Below are 24,774 nucleotides of genomic sequence, written 5' to 3'. Positions count from 1 at the left end.
GTCATTTATCTCTGACACAGCTGTGTATTTGCTGTCTGCAAGTTAAAACAGAGATGTGAACTTATATGTTTATCTAACTAGCAGTACAGTCGTTAGCTTGTTTAGCTTACTTACTATAACATGCTTTCTTAGATTTGAAGTGCTATTTTTGAAGCTTTAGATTTCCGCCGTTTTAGGTAGATACAGTAGGCAGCACATTATGTGACTGTTGTTCCTCGTCGTTTGAAAGACAAAGAGTCTTGATGTTGGGCCAGGGATGAACATGCTCCTCTGAAGGAGACGCAGGCATTATATTGAAAGTAATGCTTGTTGACACCAGATTGATCACCTGTGATAAAAACTGGTAACCTGGAGAAGTGAAATTATATAACATATAATTTAGTTGACTCTTCATTATTATGAGATAATAAGAAACTACAACTATAATCCCATTAACATGAATCATAATTCTCTTAATTATGGCTTTTTATGTCATGATTTTGACTTTTTAACCTATAAATGTGTTTTTATATCTCAGAATTTTGACATTTTATCCTATAAATATGACTTTTTTTCTCATAATTGTGGCTTTTTATCTCATAAATATGACTTTTTTCTCACAATTGTGGCTTTTTATCTCGTAAATATGACTTTTTTCTCATAATTGTGGCTTTTTATCTCATATATATGACTTTTTTCTCACAATTGTGGCTTTTTATCTCATAAATATGACTTTTTTCTCATAATTGTGGCTCTTTATCTCATAATTTTGACTTTTTAATCCTAGAAATATGGCTTTTAATTCAAAATTTTGTCTTTTTATCTCATAATTCTGTCTTTTTATCCCATAAGTATGGCTTTATATCTCATAATTACAGCTTTTGATCTCAAAAATATGTCTTTTGATCTCAAAATTTAGAATTTTTATCCCATAAGTATGGCTTGTTATCACATCATTATGGCTTTATGTCTCAAAATTATCTCTTTTTATCCCATAAATATGGCTTTGTATCTCATAATTTTAACTTTTTATCTCAAAATCATGGCTTTATAGCTCATGATTAGGGCGTTTTTTCCTCATAATTATTACTTTTTATCCTTCAAATGTGGCTTTTTATCTCATAATTTTGACTTTCTATGTAATAAATAAGACTTGAAATTCATAATTTTTTGCTTTTTGAATGCGTATTACATTTAAAAAAGGATGAAAGAAAACTGGTGCTCAAACCAGGACCCAGCTCCTGTGGTTTTCATGAAAGAGCTGTTTATAAGAACAGACTTATTCACAAATGATACATCATACTTGTTCTCTTACCCCGCAAAGTTTTTTTCATTAATAGTGTATTGCTGTTTTGATTATAGGAATGCCAAAACAAGGAAGAAAAGCTGTTAAAAGGGCGCAGCTAGCCTTTTTGCTCAGCACAAGACTGATTTCGCTTCATCTGGCTAGACGTAAGAGATCTGCAGGACTGCGTATATGCAGGACCACACTAGGGATCGCCTCAAGCAAGGAAAATTGTTAACCAGTGGGTAAAAATCCCTTCTTTTAAGAAGTGAGATTATACTCAGTGTATTTTCTAATGATAACTGCAGCATGCAGGTCCACCCAGAGCTTTAATGTACTAACTCTTAATCAGCACTCATGCAAGGCTCCTTGTCCAATCAGACGCCATGTTTTGAGTTGTTTTAAAAAATGTGTATTTAAACTCCTCTGGAGACACAGCTGACCCCAAATCCCAACTACAGACTATTTTATTGGTTTTCTTTAGTCACTTAAGGTATGATTGGGGGAAGTCAGAATGTCAGATCATGTTGTCAGCTCCAAAAAAGCTATCAGGATTCACTTTCTGAGCTCTGACTTGACCATATTCATATAAACTTCATAAAGATTAATGCAGGGAGTGAAAACTACTCACTCTTTTCCACAGACACCAACCATTCTCAAGTAACAGCAGAGCAGATGTTTGATTCTTGTATGTAAAGAGGCGAATTACATCACTGCTCTGCATCCCTAAGGAGACCAGGCCTGTTTGGCTTTCTTTGAGTTTTCTAGGAAGGACATGTATTTAACACTGTGTAAAAACACAAACAAGAAAAAGTTATTGGAAAATAAAATCTGCCCTGACACGTACTCAGTCATTATCTGCTGAAAACATTCAAACACAGTCTGGTAAGGAAACCTGTGAAGTATGAGCGTTTAAACGTGTTTTATTGGAGACATTCCTATTATGCAACTACGCTGTGTTTGGTTTACATCACCTAAACTTCACAGCAACCTGAAGAGCATCAGAGCAGTCGACCTCATCACTAAACACTTCTATCCTAACATGGTGTATGGGTGGAAAATATGTGGAAAATCACATATAACTTTGTACAAATTGGAGTCTTTTGATGATCCAGGCAGTAATTTAGCTGTTTTAGAAATCCCAGAATGTAAATATGAGCTAACCCTGAGTGCTGATGTTGTTTCTTGTTGAATTGTGCGCTAATGGTTTTCAGAAGGAGATTATAAATTGAGGCTAGAAAAACAATTACAAAACCACGGTTGATTCATCTGTTTGTAAATTTTGCTCCTAAATTTTCCAGGCGGTAGATTTCCGTATCAGATTTACCCTCATAAATCAAAAGGCTTAAACAAACTCTCTGGCTTACTTCAGACCGCAGTCAGTGGGGAACCAAGATGTCCTACATAAATTATCCCATAAACCCTCAAAGTTGCGTAATCTTGATTCCTTATGCCTCAACAACTGCATGTCCTTCATCCAAGCATTGTTCAGACATAATGTGACTAAATGTCTGACCTTTTCAAAACAAACTGAAGGCTGAAATCACTCAAAAGTTTATAGAACAATTTAAAAAACTTTACAAAGATAACAAAGGGGAAAGCTGTCCGTCCCACCAGCCAAATGCAGCCCCCTTCATAAATTAAAGTTTTAAGCTGTCCAGATTTTAGTGTTGTAGGTCACTCTGTCAGCTCTGACTGGCCTGCTGGTTTTAATTTGCAAACTTGATACCTCCATCGACTCAATGTGGAAATTTTACGGCATGTCAAACTCCAGGAATTTTGGGATTAAATGAAATTATATACAGCAGACTTAAGAAACAATCAGTTCATATGATAACACTACACTGAATCAAGAATTAAGCTGCCTGAAGCCTGACATTTTTATATGCAGTCCTTGGAAACAGTTGTGAAAATGTTATTCTAGTTGTATACCTATTTTTTTTCTTTTCTTATACATATGTGGGATTTTAAAGGATTGAATCTACAAATAAATACAACTCTACAATTACTGCAGGAATTTATTGTCCTGGTCCTGTACAAAGAGAAAGGAGAAAGCATTATTTCCATCCATTCATCCATCCATTTTTAAACATCTTTTCCTTTTTGAGGTGAGAGGCAAGGTACACCCACACCATTCAACCTGACAAACATAAACAAGCATTAACGACCTCGTTGCCTCCACACCTGGACTTAGATATACAGTACTGTCCTTTTAGGGACTAAAACATTCCTCAGAAAGGAATCAGGATTTGAATCAGGAATCTTCTTGCTGTTAGGGAACAGCACTAAAACCTGTACCACCGTGCAACTCTGGTGAATGTTACAGATGGACTTGAATGTCAAAAAGAGATACCTTTTTTGAAAGAGCACACAAAATAGTGAGAAGGATTTTCATAAAATAAAGAGAGAGTTGTATAAAATTCCCAGTATATTTTCCATCTGACCAGAACCAGCCAGTAAATAGCCAAATTCTGCTGAATGAGTTTATAGAGACTTAATTCAGAGCAAAATGATTAAACATTTTGGGCTGACATTCGCCCTGTAGGCGGAATCAGAGCTTCTTATTTTAGACTATCTTTCTCCACAACCAAAATAAGAGAATATAAGCAGTTTATAAAAAATTCAACAATAAATGTAATGTAAAAGCTTCTCATTTGTCAAAGTTTTATTCCATACTTGTTTTCACAGTCCCCATGTAGCCCAGGTTTAAGACAGCTGTCTTAACCAGCAGTTTCTATAAAAACTTTGGAACAAAATGGAGGATGCATTGATATTGTATTATTACTATACTGTAGTATATTGAATTTGCATACTTTTTGGTGCAGTGCAATGTTTTCCTTATGGTTATTGAAGTGACTATTTGTCCTTTATGCAACCTTTGTAAAGCTACATCGAGAATCTTTGAGTACCTAAATGGCCAATATTTTTATCCCATGCAAGACCTTCATCATTTTACAGTGTTTAGAGGGCTGCCCAGTAAAGCAGTACTGTTGCCTCACAGAAGGAGGATCCCTGGGTCGAGGCTTGGTCAGGCACAGGCTTTTCTGTGTGGGGTTTTCCATGCATGCACATTGTTTTTCTGGGTACTCCTGCTTCCTCCGAAAAACCTAAAACATGCTAGTTAAGGTTAGTTGGTGACTATAAATTGCCTACATGTGTGAATTTTCTGTCTAAAAGTGTAGACTGGTGACCAATCCAGAGCACCTCTTGACAATGACAGCTGGGCTCCAGCCCACCTATGACCTTGAATAGGATAAGCAGAATAGATTATGGATGTATGGATGGATATTTATCAACAAATACATCTCCTCTAAATTGAATGAGTCCTTCTTGTTAACTACAGTTAAATCATCAATAATGCATATTTTGATCCTCTTACATTCAGACCATGTTTTGCTTGATAAGTTAATGATAATTTTACTTCCAGTAGAATAATAAAGCTGTATTGTGATGCACCATCTGCTCTATTCATGCTTACACCAGCATTGTCTCATTGATAAGTGGTTTGATTGTGAACTATTTGGGTGTTTTCTCATGTATACTACCCTGTATAAACAATCTGGGTAGCTATGAACAAACTCAACATGATCAGAAAAGTAGTTTCACAAGAGCAACATTTATTAAAATCAAAGACAGTTTGTTCTTGTGAGCACTGGACATCAGATGTACACAATATACAAATGTTGCGTTTCGTAGCAAATATACTTTCTATAGAGACAGCAGCAGCAGAATTGGCATGTACAAAAATACACATTTGATTTTCTCACACAACACAACATACCAAAGTAACAAGATAATATATTTATATATAATTAGATATGTCTGTATCATAAATATGCAGCACTACACAAGTTGAACACAATTCACTGTAATGGAGATAACAATTATAAGAATTATAATACATATAAAGTACTTTTTTAGACCATTTTAAATGGTAACACTTAACATGAGAATGACCTTATTACAGCATGAGTAATCCATGTTAATGCCATAATAACACCATGTTAATACTTGTGGAAAGTTACATTTCACTTACATTTTTCTTTTTTTTCCTTAATATATTTATTTAGAAGTAAATTGATTCACACTGAAATAAGATCATTTAGTGTAAAGTGTCACCTAATATATCAGTACTCCTTTAGGGCAGCACTGATAATAATCATAATGATTGCATTCATACAGCAGCCATTTTTCACTGGAGTCCAGTTCAGGTAGGAAGCTGTCAAAAGCCATGTTGATGTATCCCAGGTTTAAATTATATAACTGTTATAAATGTAACAGCTGCTAACGTTCGACCACTTCATGGCTAACATTACCCCTACAATTTAATAGTGTAGCATATGATGGTAAAGGCTCAAAATCCTTGCCTATGGCGATGTTAGTTGGCTAATAATTAAATAAAGTGAACATTAGCCTCTATGTAGCTAGCTACATATTGTTCATGTTAGTCTGCTAACAGTTAACCTGACACACCAGATGGATGTGTGTAACACATGTCAATACACAGCATTTGGGAAAGGTCAGAGTCTTTAAAAAAGAAAAATTGGAGGCTGATTGGATGAACGTTCTGTCTGTCACATCTTTACTGGCCAATCAGAGCAACAAAACACATGACATCGCCACTAACAAGCTGCGCCTGCGCCTCTACTGACTAGGCTAAACTCCATAAAGAACTACATAATGCAAACTTGGTGACATGTCCGTACACGACTTTTGTTGTTTTTGAAAACAGCTCAATGCTGTTCTCAGTTCTTATTTTAATGAAGAAATGTCGTCAGTTCTGATAAAACTTAAAGCTTTAGCAGCATCCACAATAATGACTTCTGCCATCACTGCACCGTCCTCTTCTCGCTGCTGGCATACGTCACGACTCTGCCGCACCCGAAAGTACTGCCCCTCGTTGCTGATTGGTCCTGTCACTTTCTTACCAGGCCCAAATGGTTCAGATGGGAGCTTTGCAAGATGGATTTGCCAGTAAGAAAAACGGAAACAGGCGAATCCATCTGCTTTGCAAGGTTAGCTTACAATACTGTTAGATACAAATTTCTTGGATCCTAATGCTAGCTATTGTGTCCCTACCTTGTTGGTGATTAAATTTGTTGATTGAACCTCTATAATCTTTTTGTGTTTTAACTATTTTTGTCTTTCTCAAAAATAAGTGACTTAAAATGATTTCTGAGGTGAAACATGAATGACTTGCTACCTGAATCATAGGAGTATCTTTTTCCCTAAAAGCACTGGAACTTCTGACACCGATCACGATAGAGGAAAAATAGCTGCTGTGTGAATAAAATAAGGATATGAACAGTTAAAAAAAAAAACTGTTTTCAATGGTTCATACAACTCAAATGAACCCAGACGTACAACAGGCAGTGACCTTGCCATTCTTTTAAGACTGACAGAGTTTCTCCGTGAGAATAATGAAGTGCTATAAATGCAAATATAAGGAGATTTCTCCCTCAATGGCACACGTTTTCTCACATTCCTGCTCAGGACAAGCTATTAAGATCACATCATACTTTTGATATTCTTTCATACAAATGCACATTGACAGTTTTTCTCTGCCCCCCCCTCCCGGCCTCCCAAAGGTCACCCAGATATAAACCAGAGCTACACGACAACACTGTGCTGTGTGTCTACAAACTCCGCTTATACGAATAAATACCAGCCCTGTTGTATCACCACACCAGACATACAAACACTTCACCCTCTCAGGACACAAAAAATGATTCACTTTACAGACGTAATTGGTCATAAAAGATAAAAATGCTTTTAAAATAATCCAAGATGTTACAAGTATGTACAGCAGGGGCATGTGTCCTTAAAGTTTTTGGCCTTTGGCACTAGAAGATCATCGCAGGTGTTGTTGACGGAGACAAGCATGTCTTTTTATGAAGTCATAGAATTAGCATGACCATATTGTTGTCATTACAGCTACAGGGAGCACATTAACAAGCAACTGTTGAGCCAACATTCGTTTTCAATGATACCTTTGGAACCTTGATGATTTTGTTTCTAAAGAAAAAGGGCTGCAGTAGGTATGTTAAGATTCAAACGTCTTAGACTTGATAAGTTGAATAAACAGTTTTCACTGTTCAAAAATCTCAGAGAAAAATGTCTCATGGCCAAGGACTGCAGCAAAAGTATACTTTCATTTTATATGCTTCTAAAGAAGAAGAAAGAAGGTACTCTTTGTTCCTTCCTTTTCAATTGTAAGAGCTCCTTTTTTCATATTTCTTCTTTTTTATGCACCGAAAAAACGATGTCACACTCTAAAGGCAAAGCAAGGACACACTGCCAGTTAAAAATATTTTTCAGAACAAGATTTTGGCACAAGAGCTGTAACGCTGCACTGTTTTGACAATAGCTTTAACGATGGTTAAGGAGTCCAGATGTCGGATTAAACTTTTCTGAGGATTTTAGTGAATCAGACATGAATAAATAACTTTCTGAGGGTCTTAACAGCAGAGTAACGAAGCAACATCACTGGAGAATACAAGAAAGCGCTTTTAAATCTTCTTTCATAAAATATTTAAGATTATTAATATCCCCACAAGGATTTAACAGATATAATAGAGTACCTGTACAGTTTAAAGGGATATTTCAACATTTTTGGGTTTGGTTGTATAAGGTACTTGGCAATAGTAGTCGCATTTGGCACCAGAGATTTCTTATACTAATACTAATGACTGACAAGTTGGCACAATATGTTTACTCTATGAAAACTGAGCTGAAACAACTAGTATTGGTTTAGTTTGTTATTGTCGTCTCTGTCCAAGCTCACAGACTAAAGCAGGAGATGACTATTCGCTGAAGGGGAAGAACACATAGCTGAAATTTGCATGGCAAAGTAAGGCCGAACCCAAAGGCTTTCTGCGGGGGGATATAAAGCACTCAGAATGATTTTGATTGTGTACATTTGAGCAAACATTGTTTTATGGACCCTTTTAACCTAAAATTTTCAAAATTCTGCAGAAAAACTGTACCCATCTGTAGCACTGTATGGTCTGGCTCAGTGGTTCTCAAATGGTGTTGTATGGCACTAGTGGGCCTTGAGCCAAGTCTTGGTGTGTCATGGGGATTTGAACAGTTGTACATTATAACTGAAGTATACACCAAATTAAGTCATCGTCACATGCTTTGATGAGGTGATTTTATATAGATATGAATATGGCGTGCCTTGAGACTTTGGCTTGATCTTAGGTGCTCTCCTTAATTTGGCAAAGCACACTGACATCCCTGGAGGCTAATGCTACTATTGCCCAGTGTATTACACACCCAAACTTCAAAAATACAGAAATATCCCTTTAGGGTCTAACACCTTGGATGTACCATACGGATAAATTGCAACACCCTTTTGTTTTGGGCTGACCGTGAAAAAGGTGTATTTGCCAGAGTAATATCACAAAAAAATGACAACATTTATACACACATATCAGTTAAAAAGAGTCTCTTATACACAGTTTTTCTATACAAAGTTCTTATTTACACATACGACTCCTCTGCAAAAAACAGCTGTTCAAATTCATCCACTCGTGGGTCACTACACCGCCTGCTCTGCCACTCCCTCTTCCCCTGAACAATAGCCAGTGCCACCTCCTGACTCCTCCTTAGGCAGGTGTCTGCATCCTCCTGACCCTGGGAGGAAAAGTAGTCCTGCACAGCCCGTGTGGCGGACGGAGACAGGCAAAAGCGTGGCTCGGAGTGGTTTGGCTCCACCTCAGACACTCTTAAGCCACCATTTTGGGTCTGATTCTTATAAGTGCGAGGTCTGTCCAGGGTAAGGCTACAGGAGGGGTGAGAGTTCACTGTGACTTTGGCGGGTTCAGATGCTCGGCGGGGGAGGGGAAGTGTCCTCCTCCCTTTTTGACTCTCAGAGGCAGGAGTCAGAGAATGGGACTTCTGCCTCTGGAGGACCAGGGTGGTGGCGCTCTGTCCATAGAAAACACCCTGAGGTGGCAGCAGGGAATCATTACTTGCCAGCTTCTGAGTGGACTCACTTCCTGTTTGTGGTGTAGGGTTGTTTGGTGGTCTGTAGTTGCAGGTCTGGTCGCTGAGCTGCCTCAGCTCTCTGACCGTCAGAGGCTTCTCAGTCCCTCTGTAGAAGGGCGAGCGAGTGCGTTGCAGCTGCAGCAGTGCCTGCTGGTAGGACGGAGGGCTGCTGGATCGGCGCTGATTGGCTGTAATGGGGTCCTGTGTACCTGTAGAGAAGCCGTTACAGGTTGGGTGGGATTTACCATTAATCACTGGTAAGTCTTCCTCCGTGTGTCCGTTTTCAGCCTGCCTCAGTGACAGACGGCGATCCTTTTTCAGCCATGTGTTAGGATGGAGACCATGCGAGTTCTGGGGCTGTTGGCTACTCCGAAAGGGCAGGGCAGGCTGCGGCCAATGAGGCGGCGCCTCTCTCTGAGATGGTGAGCCCTTGGGCGACACTTGGGGTCGTCCAGGACAGAGAGGAGAGAGAGGCGCAGGCTCAGTCGATGGAGTCACTCCGTTGGTGGTGTAGTCGGTGGAGTACTGAGAGAATGCGGAGTCTAGAGAGCTAAGAGAGGAGCCTGTGGGTGAGGTTGCCGGGGATGAAAGACTGGAACAGCTTGCATCTAGGCGCAATGGAGGTGGAGGGGCATGCTTCGACTTCCTCCTCCCACCGTTCTGGACTTTGACTCCTCCCTTCTCCCCTCCATGTTCATCTTCCTCCTTAAGCTGCAGCCCATTGAGTCCCTGCTCTATAAACACCTCGTCTTCCTCGCCCTCCCCGTCCATGGCGGCATCATAACTCGCCTTCCTTAGAGGGAGATGGTTTGTATCAGCAGAGACCGTCACTGCACCAGGAGGTGTCATGTTAACAACAGCCAAAGCGGGCTCTGAGCTTCTCCTTAGCCTCCTTGGACCTTGTACTTGGCTGTTAGCTTGGCGAGTGCGAGGCTGTCGGACAGCAGGACTGAATCGACGGGGTCTGGACAGAGGGGGGAGCTGTAGCAGGAGCTCAGAGTCAGGGTCGGGATCAGGGTCACAGTCGCTCAGGGTGATGACAGAGTCACGGCTGCGGCTGTCTGGTTTGTCTTTGTCTCGGAGGGGCAGCTGCTCCTGGTAGGGAGACTCAGGGTCGTCATTTAGCTCATTCTCCAGACTGTCGTAGGATGAGTCGTTCATCTGGAAGGACGACACATCTGGAAGAAAAAAGATCAAGCATTAGACTTTACTTGCCAGTCTAACTCTACAGTGACATTCATTCAGGTTCTCAAAGAAATGGGTGATGATCTGGTTTTAAAAGTAAAGTCCATGTATAAATGTCTTTAACCTACTTTTTTGCTAATGGCCAATCAGGAAATTTCACTGGTTACAGAAACAGACTGTGTGAAACATGGGTGTAATCTCAGTGAGGTCATACTGGTTTATGAGGAGTTTTTTTTGTTTTTTTTTTTTGTTTTTTTAAGCCAAACAGTGGTGATGGACATATTGGAAATGCAGACTCTTAAGTTTCTTTTTAATCAATCCTTGAAGCCTTAAGGCTCCTTGCTACCAGGCATAACATGTCTTTCTGACAAATTAATGATGCATAACTCTTACGCTTAATATAATTAAAAAGATTAGTTATAAGAAGTTCTGTTCCAGGCTGTAAATATGTTTATTTCTGCTGTAAAAATGAGCATTTGAGTATAGGACCTAATGCAGATTCCATGGCTTCTGAAGCCTCAAGTATTCATCAGAGGAACGCATATATACAGTCTGAAAAGCTCAGTTCTAGTCGTCGTCAACATTAAAAAGCAGCATATACCATAAGGCATGGCTGCTTGTACTTTTCAAGTTGTGGCCACTGTGACCTGATGTCTAAAACAGAGATATAAGGATATGCATCCTCCCTGTGGTTTAAACATGGTCACGAGTCACTGGGTCTGATGATCCAAGTATTTCTATATTACTTCCCTCTCTTCAGAATGACCAAATCCCTATAAACATGACTAAACGAAAGTAGAACTGAAAACTATGGTGGCAACAAGGTTATGGGTATTGTGTGGCATTGTGTGGCATTTAGCTAAAACTAGAGAGGAGTAAAGTGGTCAAATGTGGGACAAAGATGGTTACTGCTGACTGTAAGTCAGCAATCTCTGTGACAGCAGGAGCTGTAGTCTGCCTGCCTGTTAACCAATTCCTCAAACATTCACTAACATATTAACAACATTATTTAACATGGGTATAAAGTATGAATTAGGGCTGGGCATTAATCAAAATTTGGGTTAAACTGCAATATGGCCTGCTAAAATGTCCGAAACGCAGAAGGTACAATATTTCTTTAACCTAAAAAGTGAGTCAAATGTGATTGCATCCTACTCGCCTTATTTTTTGTAGGTGTTTTTCCCAGTCACACATGTTGGGAAAACCATCTGAGCAGACACTTCTATAGCTTTATTTATAACGTCATGATGCCAGCCCCTGATCAAAAAGTCATTCGATTCGAGCTTCTACTAACTGTTGAACCTATGTTTTTGTATTTTGTCACACTGGTTTCTAAAATGAATTGCATTTCCTCCCAGTAGCAACTAAAATGAGCATCCAAGTTGAAGTAAACCAAACCTGAACAACTAAACTACAAAAACTGTACTCAAAGCTGTCACTATCATTCAGTTACTCTATCCTAGAAAAAAAAAAACAGTGAAAAAAGGGTGAAAAAAAAATCAACAATCTTAAACAAAATGGACAATGCTGCAGCTGACTTCTGCAGACGAAGGAGAACAGTGGACAAAGTGTTGTCCTGCTGTGTGTTCCTTAAACCCCTGCTGGTTATTTATAGAGCGAGGAGCAAATTAAGCTTTATTTATGAATGAGGAGATTCAACGCTGTGACCTTGGTAATCACTGAAACTACCCGAGGTCGACCTGCTGACCCCAATCAACAGGTCTGATCATTATTTTACACACATGCTGAGCAACACACTGAGCAGTGTCTGTTTAAAAGCAAAAAAAGGAGGTAAAGAAAACTACAGGAAACACTGAAAAGTACACATAAGAACTGCTTTAAGCATAGTCAGTCTCTTTCCTTTTAATGCATGATACAAAATAACCAAAGTTATGCCCATGATTTTGCAGGACCTTCAAATTAAAATGTCATTTTGATAGAAGATCAGGTTGTTTTCATGTAGCAAGTGTTGCCTAACATTTAGATTACGTCTCAGATCTGTCATTTTTGTTGCGTTTCTGGGAATACAAAGGAATTTGGCTACAAACGATTCCAGTAATGTTCTTCTTAACTCGTCATCTCCACATGTTTATCTAATAGAGAGGAATTAAAGTGTCTCTTTTGGGATTTTAAGATTATAAAAATGATGGGATGCATACCGTGCATATCATTCCAGTGGTAAAGAAGCTGATCTGGGAATTTGTGCAAAAACTCAACCCACAGTTTTAGCTTCTGTCTTTAAAGCAGTCGCACAAACATCAATGCATCTTTACTCTTCTGCTTTTCTCTCTTCTCTTCTTACCTGACCCATGGTCGCTGCTGCTGCTTTTCTGGCTGAAGTTTCTGAACAGTGAGGTGACGTCTTCTCCCAGGACGCTGCTGCAGTTCTCGATGAAGAAACGAACGAGTTCACACACCTGCAGAAAGACAAACACACAAAGGGGTTAGAGCAGCAATATTTTTATTTTTCTTTGCAGCTGTTAGTGCGTGAATTCATTAGTTCACAGCTGCACTGAGGTGACATTCTTCTGTTAATCCAAAGTTTTATTTGCTGGAACAATTCCTCAGAAAACAAGGCAATATTCAGAGGTAATTTAGCAAACATGTGGTCCACACTTGCACGGCTTGTTTGGAAGACTTGCAAATCTACTGAATGGAAGAGAACATTTCCAGTGCCTCATGAATATTTCCACATGAATCAGATGTGCATTTTCTTTGCTAAAACATCCAAAATAAACTTGTACTGTAGTTGATGCCTGTTTTTATTTTGTGGGATCCTGACCTAAATAACTTTGTGATATGAGCTCCAAACAGCTGTCCAGAATTGTTTTTTTTGTGTGCGTCCCATATTATCATTCAGAGAAAGTGCTCATTTGTTTGCACTTCCAACTTCAAGGGTATTTGCATTCCACAGTGATAGAGAAAATTAGACAAAACTCCTTCTTTCCGGTCCTGGAAAACATCCTGATAATAACATATGACATCATGTATTGGCTCTGACTATTATCTGATCTAATGCTTGTTGAAAACCGCAACACACAGATCATAAGTAGGACTTTTTGACAGTGAAATCAAAATATTGTAGCTCTCTAGGCTAAAGCATGCATTCATGGTAGTATTTGGCAGTGTATAATAGCTAATAAATGACATTAAGAAGAAATAATCTGTTGAGTAAATGCTGTTGGAGTTTGAATTATGCCGACACAGTGTCTGATTTTTGGGAATTATCAGCCTAGATGGCAAATGAATCACATAACTGGGCCGAAACCACCCACTGTCTTTAAAACTAAACAGGCACAATTTAGCAAACATGTACGGTGTGACGTCCTGTCACACTAACAGCAGGGGCCCCTCAGAAACATCAGAGTCACATCCTCCCACAACTTGTGGAAAATTTTCCTCTAAAACCTTCCTGTTGTGTTTATAAATGAGTTGTTTTTCCCAGCGTCGCCCTGCTGCTGTGACACTATGGAAACAGAGACAAACACACTGTACGGCCTCCATGTTTGTTTGCGGGGCCAGATGTTGTCTCGTCATGTGAGCATATGGACTCCATAGGCTCTATCTAAGTCAGTGTACAGAAGACAAGTTTGTATGTGTAAACAGAGAATAACATACATTAAGTATGAAGAATTTTCTGCTTATAATGAAGTTGATAAAGTCTGAATTTCTTCAAACACACTGTAGTATCTGTATAGTTGACAACTGACCTACTTCCACTATTTTTTGGAAGATTTTCAGCAATTAAATGTACCCATTCACTGTTCTGGCCCCTTACTGATACAGAAATGATGAACTTTAATTCTTTAGAAAGCTAACTATAAGAGCATACTGTGCTTATTTCAAAAGATGGGATAAAAAAGAAGGCTTTTAGACCTTGATAAGAGATGAAAGTTTGTGTTAGAATAATGTCTTTATTTAGAGAACACTCCTCAAAATCAGTTACACGGCTCTTTAAAGGATAACTAAAGAGAAAGACAGATTATAAATTCAACAGCAAAGACTAAGAAATAAGATTTTTGAGCCATGAAATTCATTTTAAAGAAAAAGAAAAAGAAATACTTGTAAAATTAAAATAAATTTGCACCCACTTTTCAGTCATTTTTGTTTGTAATGTACATGATAATAAGGAAGGAGCTGAATGCTAATTCTGGCTTTGATCTGATGGTGCTATCAGATATGTTTTCATCCTTTGAAATGAAACCCAGGGCACAGACAGACTGATGGACATACTGGAGTAATACCACCAGGTGGTAGTTAGTTCGACATGAAGCATGTTTTGATTTGGGGTACTAATGGACTAGTGGTTAGGTCGTGCCCCATGTACGCATGCAGCCCAGGTTTGGGTCTGGCCTGTGGCTCCTTCCCGCATGTCTTTCCCCTGCTCCCTCATTCCCGTTTCTGATTCTATCCACTGTCCTCTTCTGTAGATAAAGGCATAAATGCCCAAAAATATATCATTAAAAAACAAGGTGTGAGTTCTCTCTGGGTTTCCAGGTTTCATAGTTTTCTTGTCCCTTTTCAAATAAGAAGTTGTAAATAAATAGTAGTTTGCTGATGTCATTTCTAAGTCAGATCTGGAAAAGTCTTGTCTTTGGGCTTTCATCTCATCTCAATTTAAGCTCCTCTATATTGGCTACCTGTAGTTTTAGAATTGATTTGAAGATTTTACTCATTACTTTTAAAGCATGAATGGATCTGGCTCCAAGCCATACATCAGAATTACTATCCCCTACAAGCCAGCCAGCACAGATCCAAAGTCCAGGCTTATAACCTAAAATGATTTTCCATCAGGGCTCCTTGATGTTGGAACAACCTGCCTAAGGAAATATTGCAGTAACATTTTTTAAATCATATTTTGAAACTCATTTTTATAGACATGTTGTATTTCTCTTACTACTTTTCTTCTCTCTACTTTAGCTTTAATATTTACTACTTTTACTGCTTTTATAATTTTAGAGCTTTTTCTATCCTGATTTTACTTTTATAGTTAACTATTTTACTAGTGTCCCTTGTCACATTTTATGACCTTTTTGTTTTAATCTCATTTTTGGTTGTCTCTGTCTTAACCTGTGTAGCTGGGTTCCTGTGTTTCCTGGGTATCTATGGTCCAGTCCTATGGTCTACAAAGTAAATGGTAAATGGACTTGAGCTTTCTAGTTGTCTGACTAAAATTCACAACATTACACTTTCCCTGTTGATAACACTACAAAGTACATCCAAGTAGGCTCTTTGTAGGTGGAAAGTAGTTAAAGTAGAAGTTGGGTGATAATTTAATTTGATATGAAAGGTTTAAACAGGATTGAAATTCTGATGTCGTCTCATTGGTCTGACTTGAGGCTTACATGGTTAAAACTCTGCACTTAACCTCAGAGCACAGTATAATTTTACATTATAAAAAATCTATTAGAACTCAGGTTGAAAATAAACACAAAGAACAAAAACGTTGTCTCCATTTAACCTGACAGATTGTTTTGTATGACAGTGGTATTTTCTGAGTTATATAACCTAATCATTCCATGTACTTTCATCCTGGCAATAAAGCATGCTTAATCCCTAAAAATATTTTTTAAAGATCAACTGTAACATTAACCACCTGGTTTTACCTGCACTGTCTCTCTGTAGGTATTACATGAACTGAAGCCTGGAGGCTGCATCTAATGCTTACAACACACTTCAACATGCAGCCACAGTTAGAAAACACAAGTGCACTATACACGAGTTTTTGATCCTAAATCATTGCCAATAACATGACTGTTAAATAAATATCTGCAGCAGAGGAGCCATTTCAATGTCACTATCTGCTCACACAGTCCCAAAGATAAAAGCACAGAGGCAGGTTAGAGAGGCTCAGCGAGATTACTCAATCGTGTCAGAGAGAATAAACCTGTTTGTGATTACAGCTGAGATAATCAGATACTGTTGCTGCTCTGTGACGTGTGTCTGCCATCGGTGCTCATTCCTCTGCCTATACCTGAACAACAGAGCATCGTGGGACACTGACAGATATCTCACTCTGTCAGCAGAAGACTGTATGCAAGACACAAAATTAATCTGTCAATCATACAATCAGTAGAGCTTCACATATTGGGTGACTCAAGGGTCAAAAGGTTGCATATCCAATGTTAAATAATAAAGGTGATGTAGATGCAGTGCTTCAGCTGCAGTTTAATGAGATTTATGTTCAAGGAATTTTGAAAAGTGTGCTGTCAGGTAGTTGAAATGTATTGAATTGTAAAGTTAAAGAGATACATGATATTTTCCTAGTTTGGAATTGTTGCTTTTATTATTAAACAACTAAGAAGATACAAGAAATGTTGAGGAGAAACATCAGGGTAGAAGGCCCATACTGGGAGTCAAAACTGTGTCCAGAACATAGAGGACTGGCCCTTATTGGTTTTAATGAATGAGAAAAGCTTGGGCACAAAAGCCTGTTTTTTAATGGCTCTTTTAAAAATAATCTGAAAATTGATTTTGCCTTTAAATTTCCGTGATTTTTTCTTTAAAAAAGAGAAGGATAAGATACACAAACTGAGGTGAATTAATAGACTAGCAGAGGTTACATCCTAAGGGCCTCGTGTGTGCAAAGGCGCTTGGACTGGCAAAACATTTAACAATTTACAGTTAATCCAGAAAAAAAAAAAAAAAAGTTTTTGCCAATATTAGTCCATACGAAACATTAATTCTTAAATTAGACATTATCGGTCACATTTAATCTACCAAATCAGCTGCTGACCTCCTGTACCCATGTTTATAAAGTCAGTTATTTTTTAATGAAACAAACACTTTGAAAATGGCAAAATATCAGAGAGAAAAAATACCACAATTAATAGCTTTTATCAGTTTGCACATGTACTTTAAATGCCTTTTCCCTCCAAAATATCAGTTTAAAACTCTTGCAGCAGAGAGGTTATGTCCCATCATGCAAACATTTCATTTCATTTCATTTTTTTAGAACAGTTTGAAAAAAATCCTACTTTCCTAATTTTTGCATGTTTTTCTTAATCAAAGTGAGACTGACTTTCATTCAATTCATACTGAATTTGCAATATGAGTGGAAGTAATCACAATTAGATTTTTTCAAATTGTTCAGCGTAAGTAAGTAATCTACCTAGTGTTGTGTTGGTTATAATACAGAACTATTTATTGCTTATGTTTGTTAAGAAATGCATGAGAGGAGAGACTTGCAGCTTGGAAAATCCAAGGAACATCTTTTGAGCAGAGCCGCACTGTATCCATTTTGTAAGTATGGTTAAATGTGTGATAAAGATGTTCCTGGCTGAAATTAAATGAAATAATTCTGATTTCAAGTTAAAAAATACTGATGCATTTTAAATGTAATTCTTTTACTTTTTCTGCATTGTGCATTTTTCTGCAGCTGCACCTAAAAAATACAATCTTAACTTTGTTCAAAAAGGGAACACTGATTTGGACAGATGTGCTGTCATTGGTAATTTCTGCTCCCATCATGCCACTTATGTCCGTCACTACACTGTCATCTGTCTGCAACCTCGCAGTGACTCAGTAAGATAAATCTACTGTCATACAGAGGATTATGCATCAGAATAGCAAAGGGAAAAAAGCATGATGACTCTCTTCCTGTAGAACTGACTGAATGTAGCATTGTGCAAAGCAGTATTTGTGTCATGCTGCATTTGACCTACATGGAATCGGACAAATAACTCTTTTCCTGGAATATAAAAGAGTACAAAAATATGGGTTACTGAAATACAACCAACAGAGAATTACATATCAGCTGTTGGAGCACTATTGCTGAAATAAATCACTTAGTGCATTCATGTTTAGCCTATAAAAGCCTTCCTTTTAGGTGTGGACTGTTTTTACACAAATGGGTCAAACAGAAGCAAAAAATACAAAACAGAAATGAAGCAAGTGAAAAATATACTACACAAATGTGTTAATGTGTCAACAGAGAAGCTGAGAAGTTTTGGTGGAATTTCTGATCCAAAGAGAACATAATTCTTGCAGAAGTTTTTCACTCAAACACTGCCCTTTGACCTTCTTTCCTCTTCCTTTCATTCCCTCCCTCCTCTTCTGTCCTTTCTTCGTCCTCTCTTACCCCACCTTTCACCCTCTCCTACCTGCGCCTCCTACCATCACTCATCCAGCATTCTTCTCGTCACTCAGAGAGAGCTGCTACGTGATGCACGGCACTGTTACAAAAAGCCTGTGGGCATCCAGGAGACTCTCAGCACTCCATCAACGGCCCATTCAGAACAGCTTCTTCATTTTTAACTGTAAAGGATGTTATCTTAAACTCTGGTTCAACCATTCAGAGAACAGGCAGAAAATTCAACCTGTCATTCATAAAAACAGCTCAGGCAGAGAGGGAACCAAGGCCTCAGTGCTACACTATTACTTGATACTACCGTTTAAAACTATGTAGTCTTTAAATTAAGGTATCATGGCTGTCCTATTTTCTACAGCTGCAGAAAGGAGCACAAACTCTATCTGAACATATGTGAAGGTGCATTAAAGGATGCTGCAGCTGTGTATTAGTGGGTCAGTTTGAAGGACCTCAGCCGACACACATATCCAGCTGTGTTTTTTCCACTAATAGATACCGACACTGTGGATAAAACAGTGGAGATAACAATCAAAACAAAGCAGAAAGAGCATCAGTGTTTGTTCCACAGTACAGGGACCAAATTCAGGAGAAAAGCAGAGTTGTTTTGGATGTCTCTGTCTGAAGTCTCAAACTGAAGCTGTTTTTATCTCAGACACTCCCAAACAGCTCCAGCATGTTTAGCCAAAAATATCTAAATTATATGCTGCAGGAAAGCGCAGAGAGACTGGACTGAATTTACCAAAGCTGAGAGCTCACGTGTCCTATGACAAGCTTGGAAACTAGCCATTAAGCGGTCAGGGGCCCATGCTGGTTTAAGTTGGCCCTGTCTCCGGCCACAATGGAGGAGAGAAATGTTGAAATCTCCCTTTTGTTGTTTTTGATATTTTGTTCCCAGAAAAGGCTGCCTGCACACACAAACAAGCAGAATGAGGGGGGAAGTGTTATCAGGGGGGTATTTATGGAAGAGATACTTGGGACTTTGTGGGTGTTGAGATTATTTGTGCTGACAAATGCGTGTATTTATGTGAAAAGAGGAAAAGACGGACATTTCAGCGACACATTTTTCCACTACTTGGCCTCAGGATTCAGTGGGAAATTCTTTGAATGTTTTCTCAATGAACCTCGGCCACCTCATACACTCTCTCACACACATATCAGTACAGATATGCAGGGCAGCCACCCACAGAGATTGTGAGTTTAACTCTGTTGTGACTTTCTCAACAGACCACAAATCAGAGAGCTCTGGATTCTTTATGTCTTAGTGACTGCATCACAGCTCTGGTGGGCGAGGGGGCTTCCTCTGTGGCTGCTGCTAGGAAACGAAGTCAGATCAGGTTTGTCCTACTGACCAACATTTAAGGAAGAAAATGGAGCAATCATGTGTGGTTGATTTCCATAAACAATAAAATAAACATGACTATTTTTTCCTGAACAATGCAAAAGGAGTTACTCATGAATCTTAACTGTTCAGCTGCAGATAGTATCTTCCAGGTTTGCCGGAAGTTTTCTACTGATGTATTAGAACAAGTATTTGTGCATTACCATACATAGTTAGTCTTTGAAAACCCCCGAAACCTTCGGGTAACTCAATTCTAATGCACTCTTTTAGGACATTCAGGGTAATTTCACATAGGGTACCCAGACCCAGATCCAAATACAGCTGAGCCCTAAGTCCAGGTCCATTTGGTCAGTGAAGGTGAGTGCACCCTAACCAGGCACTAGGATAGAGTTCACCTAAAGAGGTGGTCTCAGGAAATGTTACTGCAACCTGGCTTGAGTACAAGGTAAAGTTATAAAGCCAATTCTTAACACCTTCAGTCTCTTCAAAAACCTTGTTGTCTATGCAGCATAAGCCCAATTTGTCCTCTAAGGCGGATCGGTAGATGTGGAAGTAGGAAGACACTCATTGTTAATTAAGAGTAATAAAAAGACCCATCGCAGCCTGCAGAATGGATTCCATTGTCTGTATGGAGCATAAAGAAATATCAACCAGAGTTTGCCATGGTTGTCTCATCTTCCAACTTGTATTTGGCACATATTCAAACCAGGTTCCTGCATACTGCCACCCACTGATTCAGACACAACAACTGTGCCCAATGTAAAAATGCCCTTCAACAAAGACTTCAAGATTTTGAAAAGACTTGATGTCTCGCAGTATTTTCTAACAGACTACAAATGGACAGACATCAGCTCCTGCAAGTCTGTTGTCTGTTTCTAGATTGGGTGGTTAGCATTTCTAACATGGTCAAATCTATTGTTTGCTGCAAAATGCCCCTTAAAAATGTCTGGGTGGCATCACTGAACATTCATGTTTTTATGGTCTGTGATATAAGAAGATAAGGTGAAATATAATTAAGGACACCTGCATGGATATCACTAGTTTCATGTGCATGTCTACTTTTTGTACTCCTGGGGATGAAACCCTGTAATGGTGACAGAGTTCTGCGTGTTAAATAAGAAACATACTGTATATTTTCATGTGTGCTCAAGAGTAAGTCAGCGTGAAACTGTGAAGCTCTCCTCTTTCCTGTCAAGTCTTGCTGTAAGCTCGTGGATTTCAGGCTCAGCTGAGTGTAAGAATGTTGTGATTTTAGCTTATGACCGATCGTCAGTGATGACATGTGAACGTGACCGAGCCTGTGTGCGAGTCAGCTTTGAGTGTGTGTGTTACAGCTGTGTGTTAGTGGGTCAGCTCCTGCTCAGAGATAACACCGCTCACATCCACGGGGAAACTTAAAGGCTGCTGACGAATGGTTTTACAGGCTGACAGAGATGGAGTGTGTATGTGAACATGTATGAGTGCACACAGAAGAGTGAGTGTCAGTGAAATCTCAGTTTCAGACATCGTCTGCCTGTCTGCAGCACGTCCACACTCACACCAAGGCAATTATTCCACTTAAATGTTAAATTCCTCAGAATTTGCACACTGTCTGAGCAAGCCTACCTCATACGGATTCATGTCAGAGCTCGGCTTATTCAGAGTGACATTTTGGACATTGATTTGCCGTCTTGTCAAGTCTTAGAGGAGAAGATTAAAAAGCACTGTCATGTTTGTAAGTTCAACACACAGATGAAGCCTGCAGTTATTTAGCTTAGCTTAGCATAAAGACTGGAAACAGGTGCAAACTGCAAGCCTGGCTCAGTCTGAAGGCAAAAAAATCTGCCAGGGTTCCTCATCTTTATTACTTGGAGATTCCCTTACTTACATCCAAGAAAGACTGAGCCAAAAGGCCACAGGTAAAAGAGTTCATCATTGTTGTCAAAAGTTAACATCAAATTTTGATTGTTTACATTGATAAAATCCTGACAGAATAGCCCAACTTCTGATTAGACCGGTGTATAAACTACCCAGTAAGTGTTTTATCAGGATTCTGGTCAATAGGCAAATGTAATTTTTTAAACTTCAGTGCAGACAAGGCCATTATCCCCAACCCTAAGCCATCTAAGTTGTTTTAATTGAGCAAAATCCAACATTTTTGCTGTATCTTTAGCAGTTTGAAGACTTGTTATGTCACTGAAACTTCTTAAGATAAAGATATTTGCAACACAATATATCACATTCTACAACTTTTTCACTAAATAAAGGCCATAAATACACATTAAGGAGTGCCTGCTTCCACTGCCAGTGCTTTTTGCCCCCACTTTCTCACAAGTTTTTATTGTTATAAGACTACAAAGTTGATTTCTGATTCCCCCGGTAGTATCCACCAGGTCACTTTAAAAGAGCTGGGTAATTTCCTCTTATTTAAGGACATATTACCAAAAAACATGAAAACAGCACTAAAGAATAGTTTCATGGCATTAGCAGCAGCTGTAGACCTGGGAATTCTACCCTAGAAAAGATAGTAGGATCAGTTTTTCCCTGCTGCCATTGTTGTTAACAAAGCTAATATTGGAAGTCCCACCCCTTCTTGATTTTGATTGGTCAGTTAGAAAGAACAGGTAATGACAAGTGCAGTACTGCTTTTAAATGTAAATATTTTCTTAGCTGATGGTGCTGTGGCAAAAAATTCTGTCACTAAGGGTCTCAGAGAGCAATGTTTTGTAAATAATGGACTAAACTGGTTCTGTATTGAAAATGAATACTGCAAGTTCAAAATGCAAAAGCTGTGGAATCAGGACCTAATCTAGAGTGTCTAATAGTCTAGTCTAATAGTTCGGGATTTTTTTTCCCCAGATTACTTTTATTCACACTGCAAAACAAAAACTTGCCAAGTGAATTTTTCTTATTTCTAGTCAAAAATGTACTTCTTAATTTTGACTAAGAACTTTACTGATCCAGGAAACTTCAAATGTAACATTTGCCTGATTCATAAACAGCTAGATAAATAACTCAGGGTTTTTTCCTACTTTTAATATCTTGAAATAATGTTTGTATTGTTTTTTTAATCAACCCAATATTCTTTTTATTTTTCTTAAGGCATTTTGGGCAAGAATATTGTTTTCATATCAGAATCAAAATACTTCTTTCATTAAAGTTTGTCCTTTATTCCATAATGTTATATTTCTATACGAGCAGCTGTACACCTGGGTTGCTCAGTTAGATGAGATACAAGAAAGACTATGGTTTAATTTGGATGCTGTTTGTACAGTTGGAAGTACATGAATACTGTAAGACAAGGGCTTTGTCGCTGCTAATGGGAAATTTAGCTTTATAAATCAACGGATTTTACCTGACAAATTTTAACTACTAATACTTTTGGGGAAAAGTAAGGAGAGGCAAGCCAAGTGGGCAACTGTACTTGGTTTAGGTTCTTGAATTGGAGAAAGAGAACTGAAATGTATTCAAGTCCTTAGCCAAGTCCTGTTGCCACCCTAAGATCAAGCTGTGGATAACCATGACCATATCATCGATATGTGTTTGCGTTTCTCACCTTTTTGGTGCCCTCTCCTTCCATCTCAGGGGTGGTGGGTGCTGGAGCCCAAAGCATGCTGGGAGCAATACAGACGGACAGGTTGAATGCGTTCATCTGGTTGTCTTGTGCATTGCCTTGGATACAGTGCAGCACGGCTATCACATGACGCAGCAGGAGCAGGTTCTCAGGTGGCAGGAGATGGAGCAACCTGATGTTGTAAAAAATGATTAATGGATAGATCGTCAGAGGTGGACTTCATGTAAACAAATCTGACAACAATCAAAAGAACAAGCAACTGGTGGTTGTTTTCAGTCAGCATAACAAAGCAACAATGCTGCATTTTTTAACCCTTTCCTTTTTACAAAGAAGGGACACCCATAAAGTATTAAGCCATGTCATGGCTTTGACTATCATTTCTTGTATATATTAAAGGCCAAGGTTGCTACGAAAATATTTCCCCCTCATTTTTTTCCTGTGTATGCCTCAGAACAAAAGAGACAAAAAGAGGAAACAAAGACACATCACTCATTATTACAGTAGAGTACGTTGTTTTGGCATTGAACATGTCATCATTTAAAGAATTAGGCCAAGGATTCAGAGTTCATACCTCTGTACATCTTGTGTCCTCTCCTCCCCTCCCTCCCCTTCCATCAGATCCATCCACTGGTCATACAGATCAGAACACAGGATGCTTCCGGGGATATTACGCAGAAAGTCCTGTAAGCAAAAATGAAGAGAGATCTTAGGCTCAGTGAACATGATCTGGGTTAATCCCCTGTATCTAAAAATACAGAAAGAATTCCTAACACTTTATCCCAAGACAGACAGATAGATGCTTTATTGACGATTAAGGACATTTATAATGCGTTAAAATTGCTCTTGCAAACCTGATTTTTTGTATTTAAAAGCCATCCCTTGCATTCTTTCTACCTTTTAATCCTTGCAGACTTATATCATGCTGATTAATTTCTTATGGATGCTACTTTTGACTTTAAATAGTCCTTACCAGCTTAGCAAACAACATAATGAATGTTTAAATGGATTAACAAAGATTATAAATAAGATTAGAAATCAAAAAGATTATTTGTGCATTAAACAACTTCATGAATTTACAAAGGTTGCCATCAAGGTTATAATAAGGTAATTATTGAGCATATCACAATGTAAAGAGCACAAAGAGAAAAAGTAAAATAAAGGCACAGACACCCAAATCTAAGGCTTAGGCTGGCCAAACACTGGGTGACAGGTGGGTTCCTGATTTGAGGCTAGTTGCAATCAATCATTAATTATAATTAATAACACTGGGTCTGGTGTCAAAGCAATTATTTTACTTCTCCATATCACATTTAAGCAGTTAAATCTTTCTCATAATTTAGAAACCCAGTGTG

General features: G+C 38.6%; 1 protein-coding gene across 3 annotated transcripts in view; it reads right to left on the bottom strand.

The window, feature by feature from the left end:
• Positions 1-4,861: 4,861 nt before the first annotated feature.
• Positions 4,862-24,774, bottom strand: part of arhgap20 (Rho GTPase activating protein 20) — a 108,635-nt gene continuing 88,722 nt past the window's right edge. For all 3 annotated transcript variants that reach the window (XM_041807031.1, XM_041807032.1, XM_041807033.1), the window contains exons 12-15: positions 23,994-24,103; positions 23,405-23,594; positions 12,744-12,858; positions 4,862-10,434 (exon numbers count right to left, since the gene is read on the bottom strand). In XM_041807031.1, the coding sequence (XP_041662965.1) occupies positions 8,750-10,434; positions 12,744-12,858; positions 23,405-23,594; positions 23,994-24,103 (2,100 nt within the window). In that variant the 3' untranslated portion in view covers positions 4,862-8,749. The remainder of the gene's footprint in view (positions 10,435-12,743; positions 12,859-23,404; positions 23,595-23,993; positions 24,104-24,774) is intronic.

This window comes from Cheilinus undulatus, linkage group 15 (genome assembly GCF_018320785.1).
Source record: "Cheilinus undulatus linkage group 15, ASM1832078v1, whole genome shotgun sequence".
NCBI lineage: Eukaryota > Metazoa > Chordata > Actinopteri > Labriformes > Labridae > Cheilinus > Cheilinus undulatus.
The sequence above is the reverse complement of the archived record's forward strand: the minus strand, read 5'-3'. Positions and strand labels throughout refer to the sequence as shown.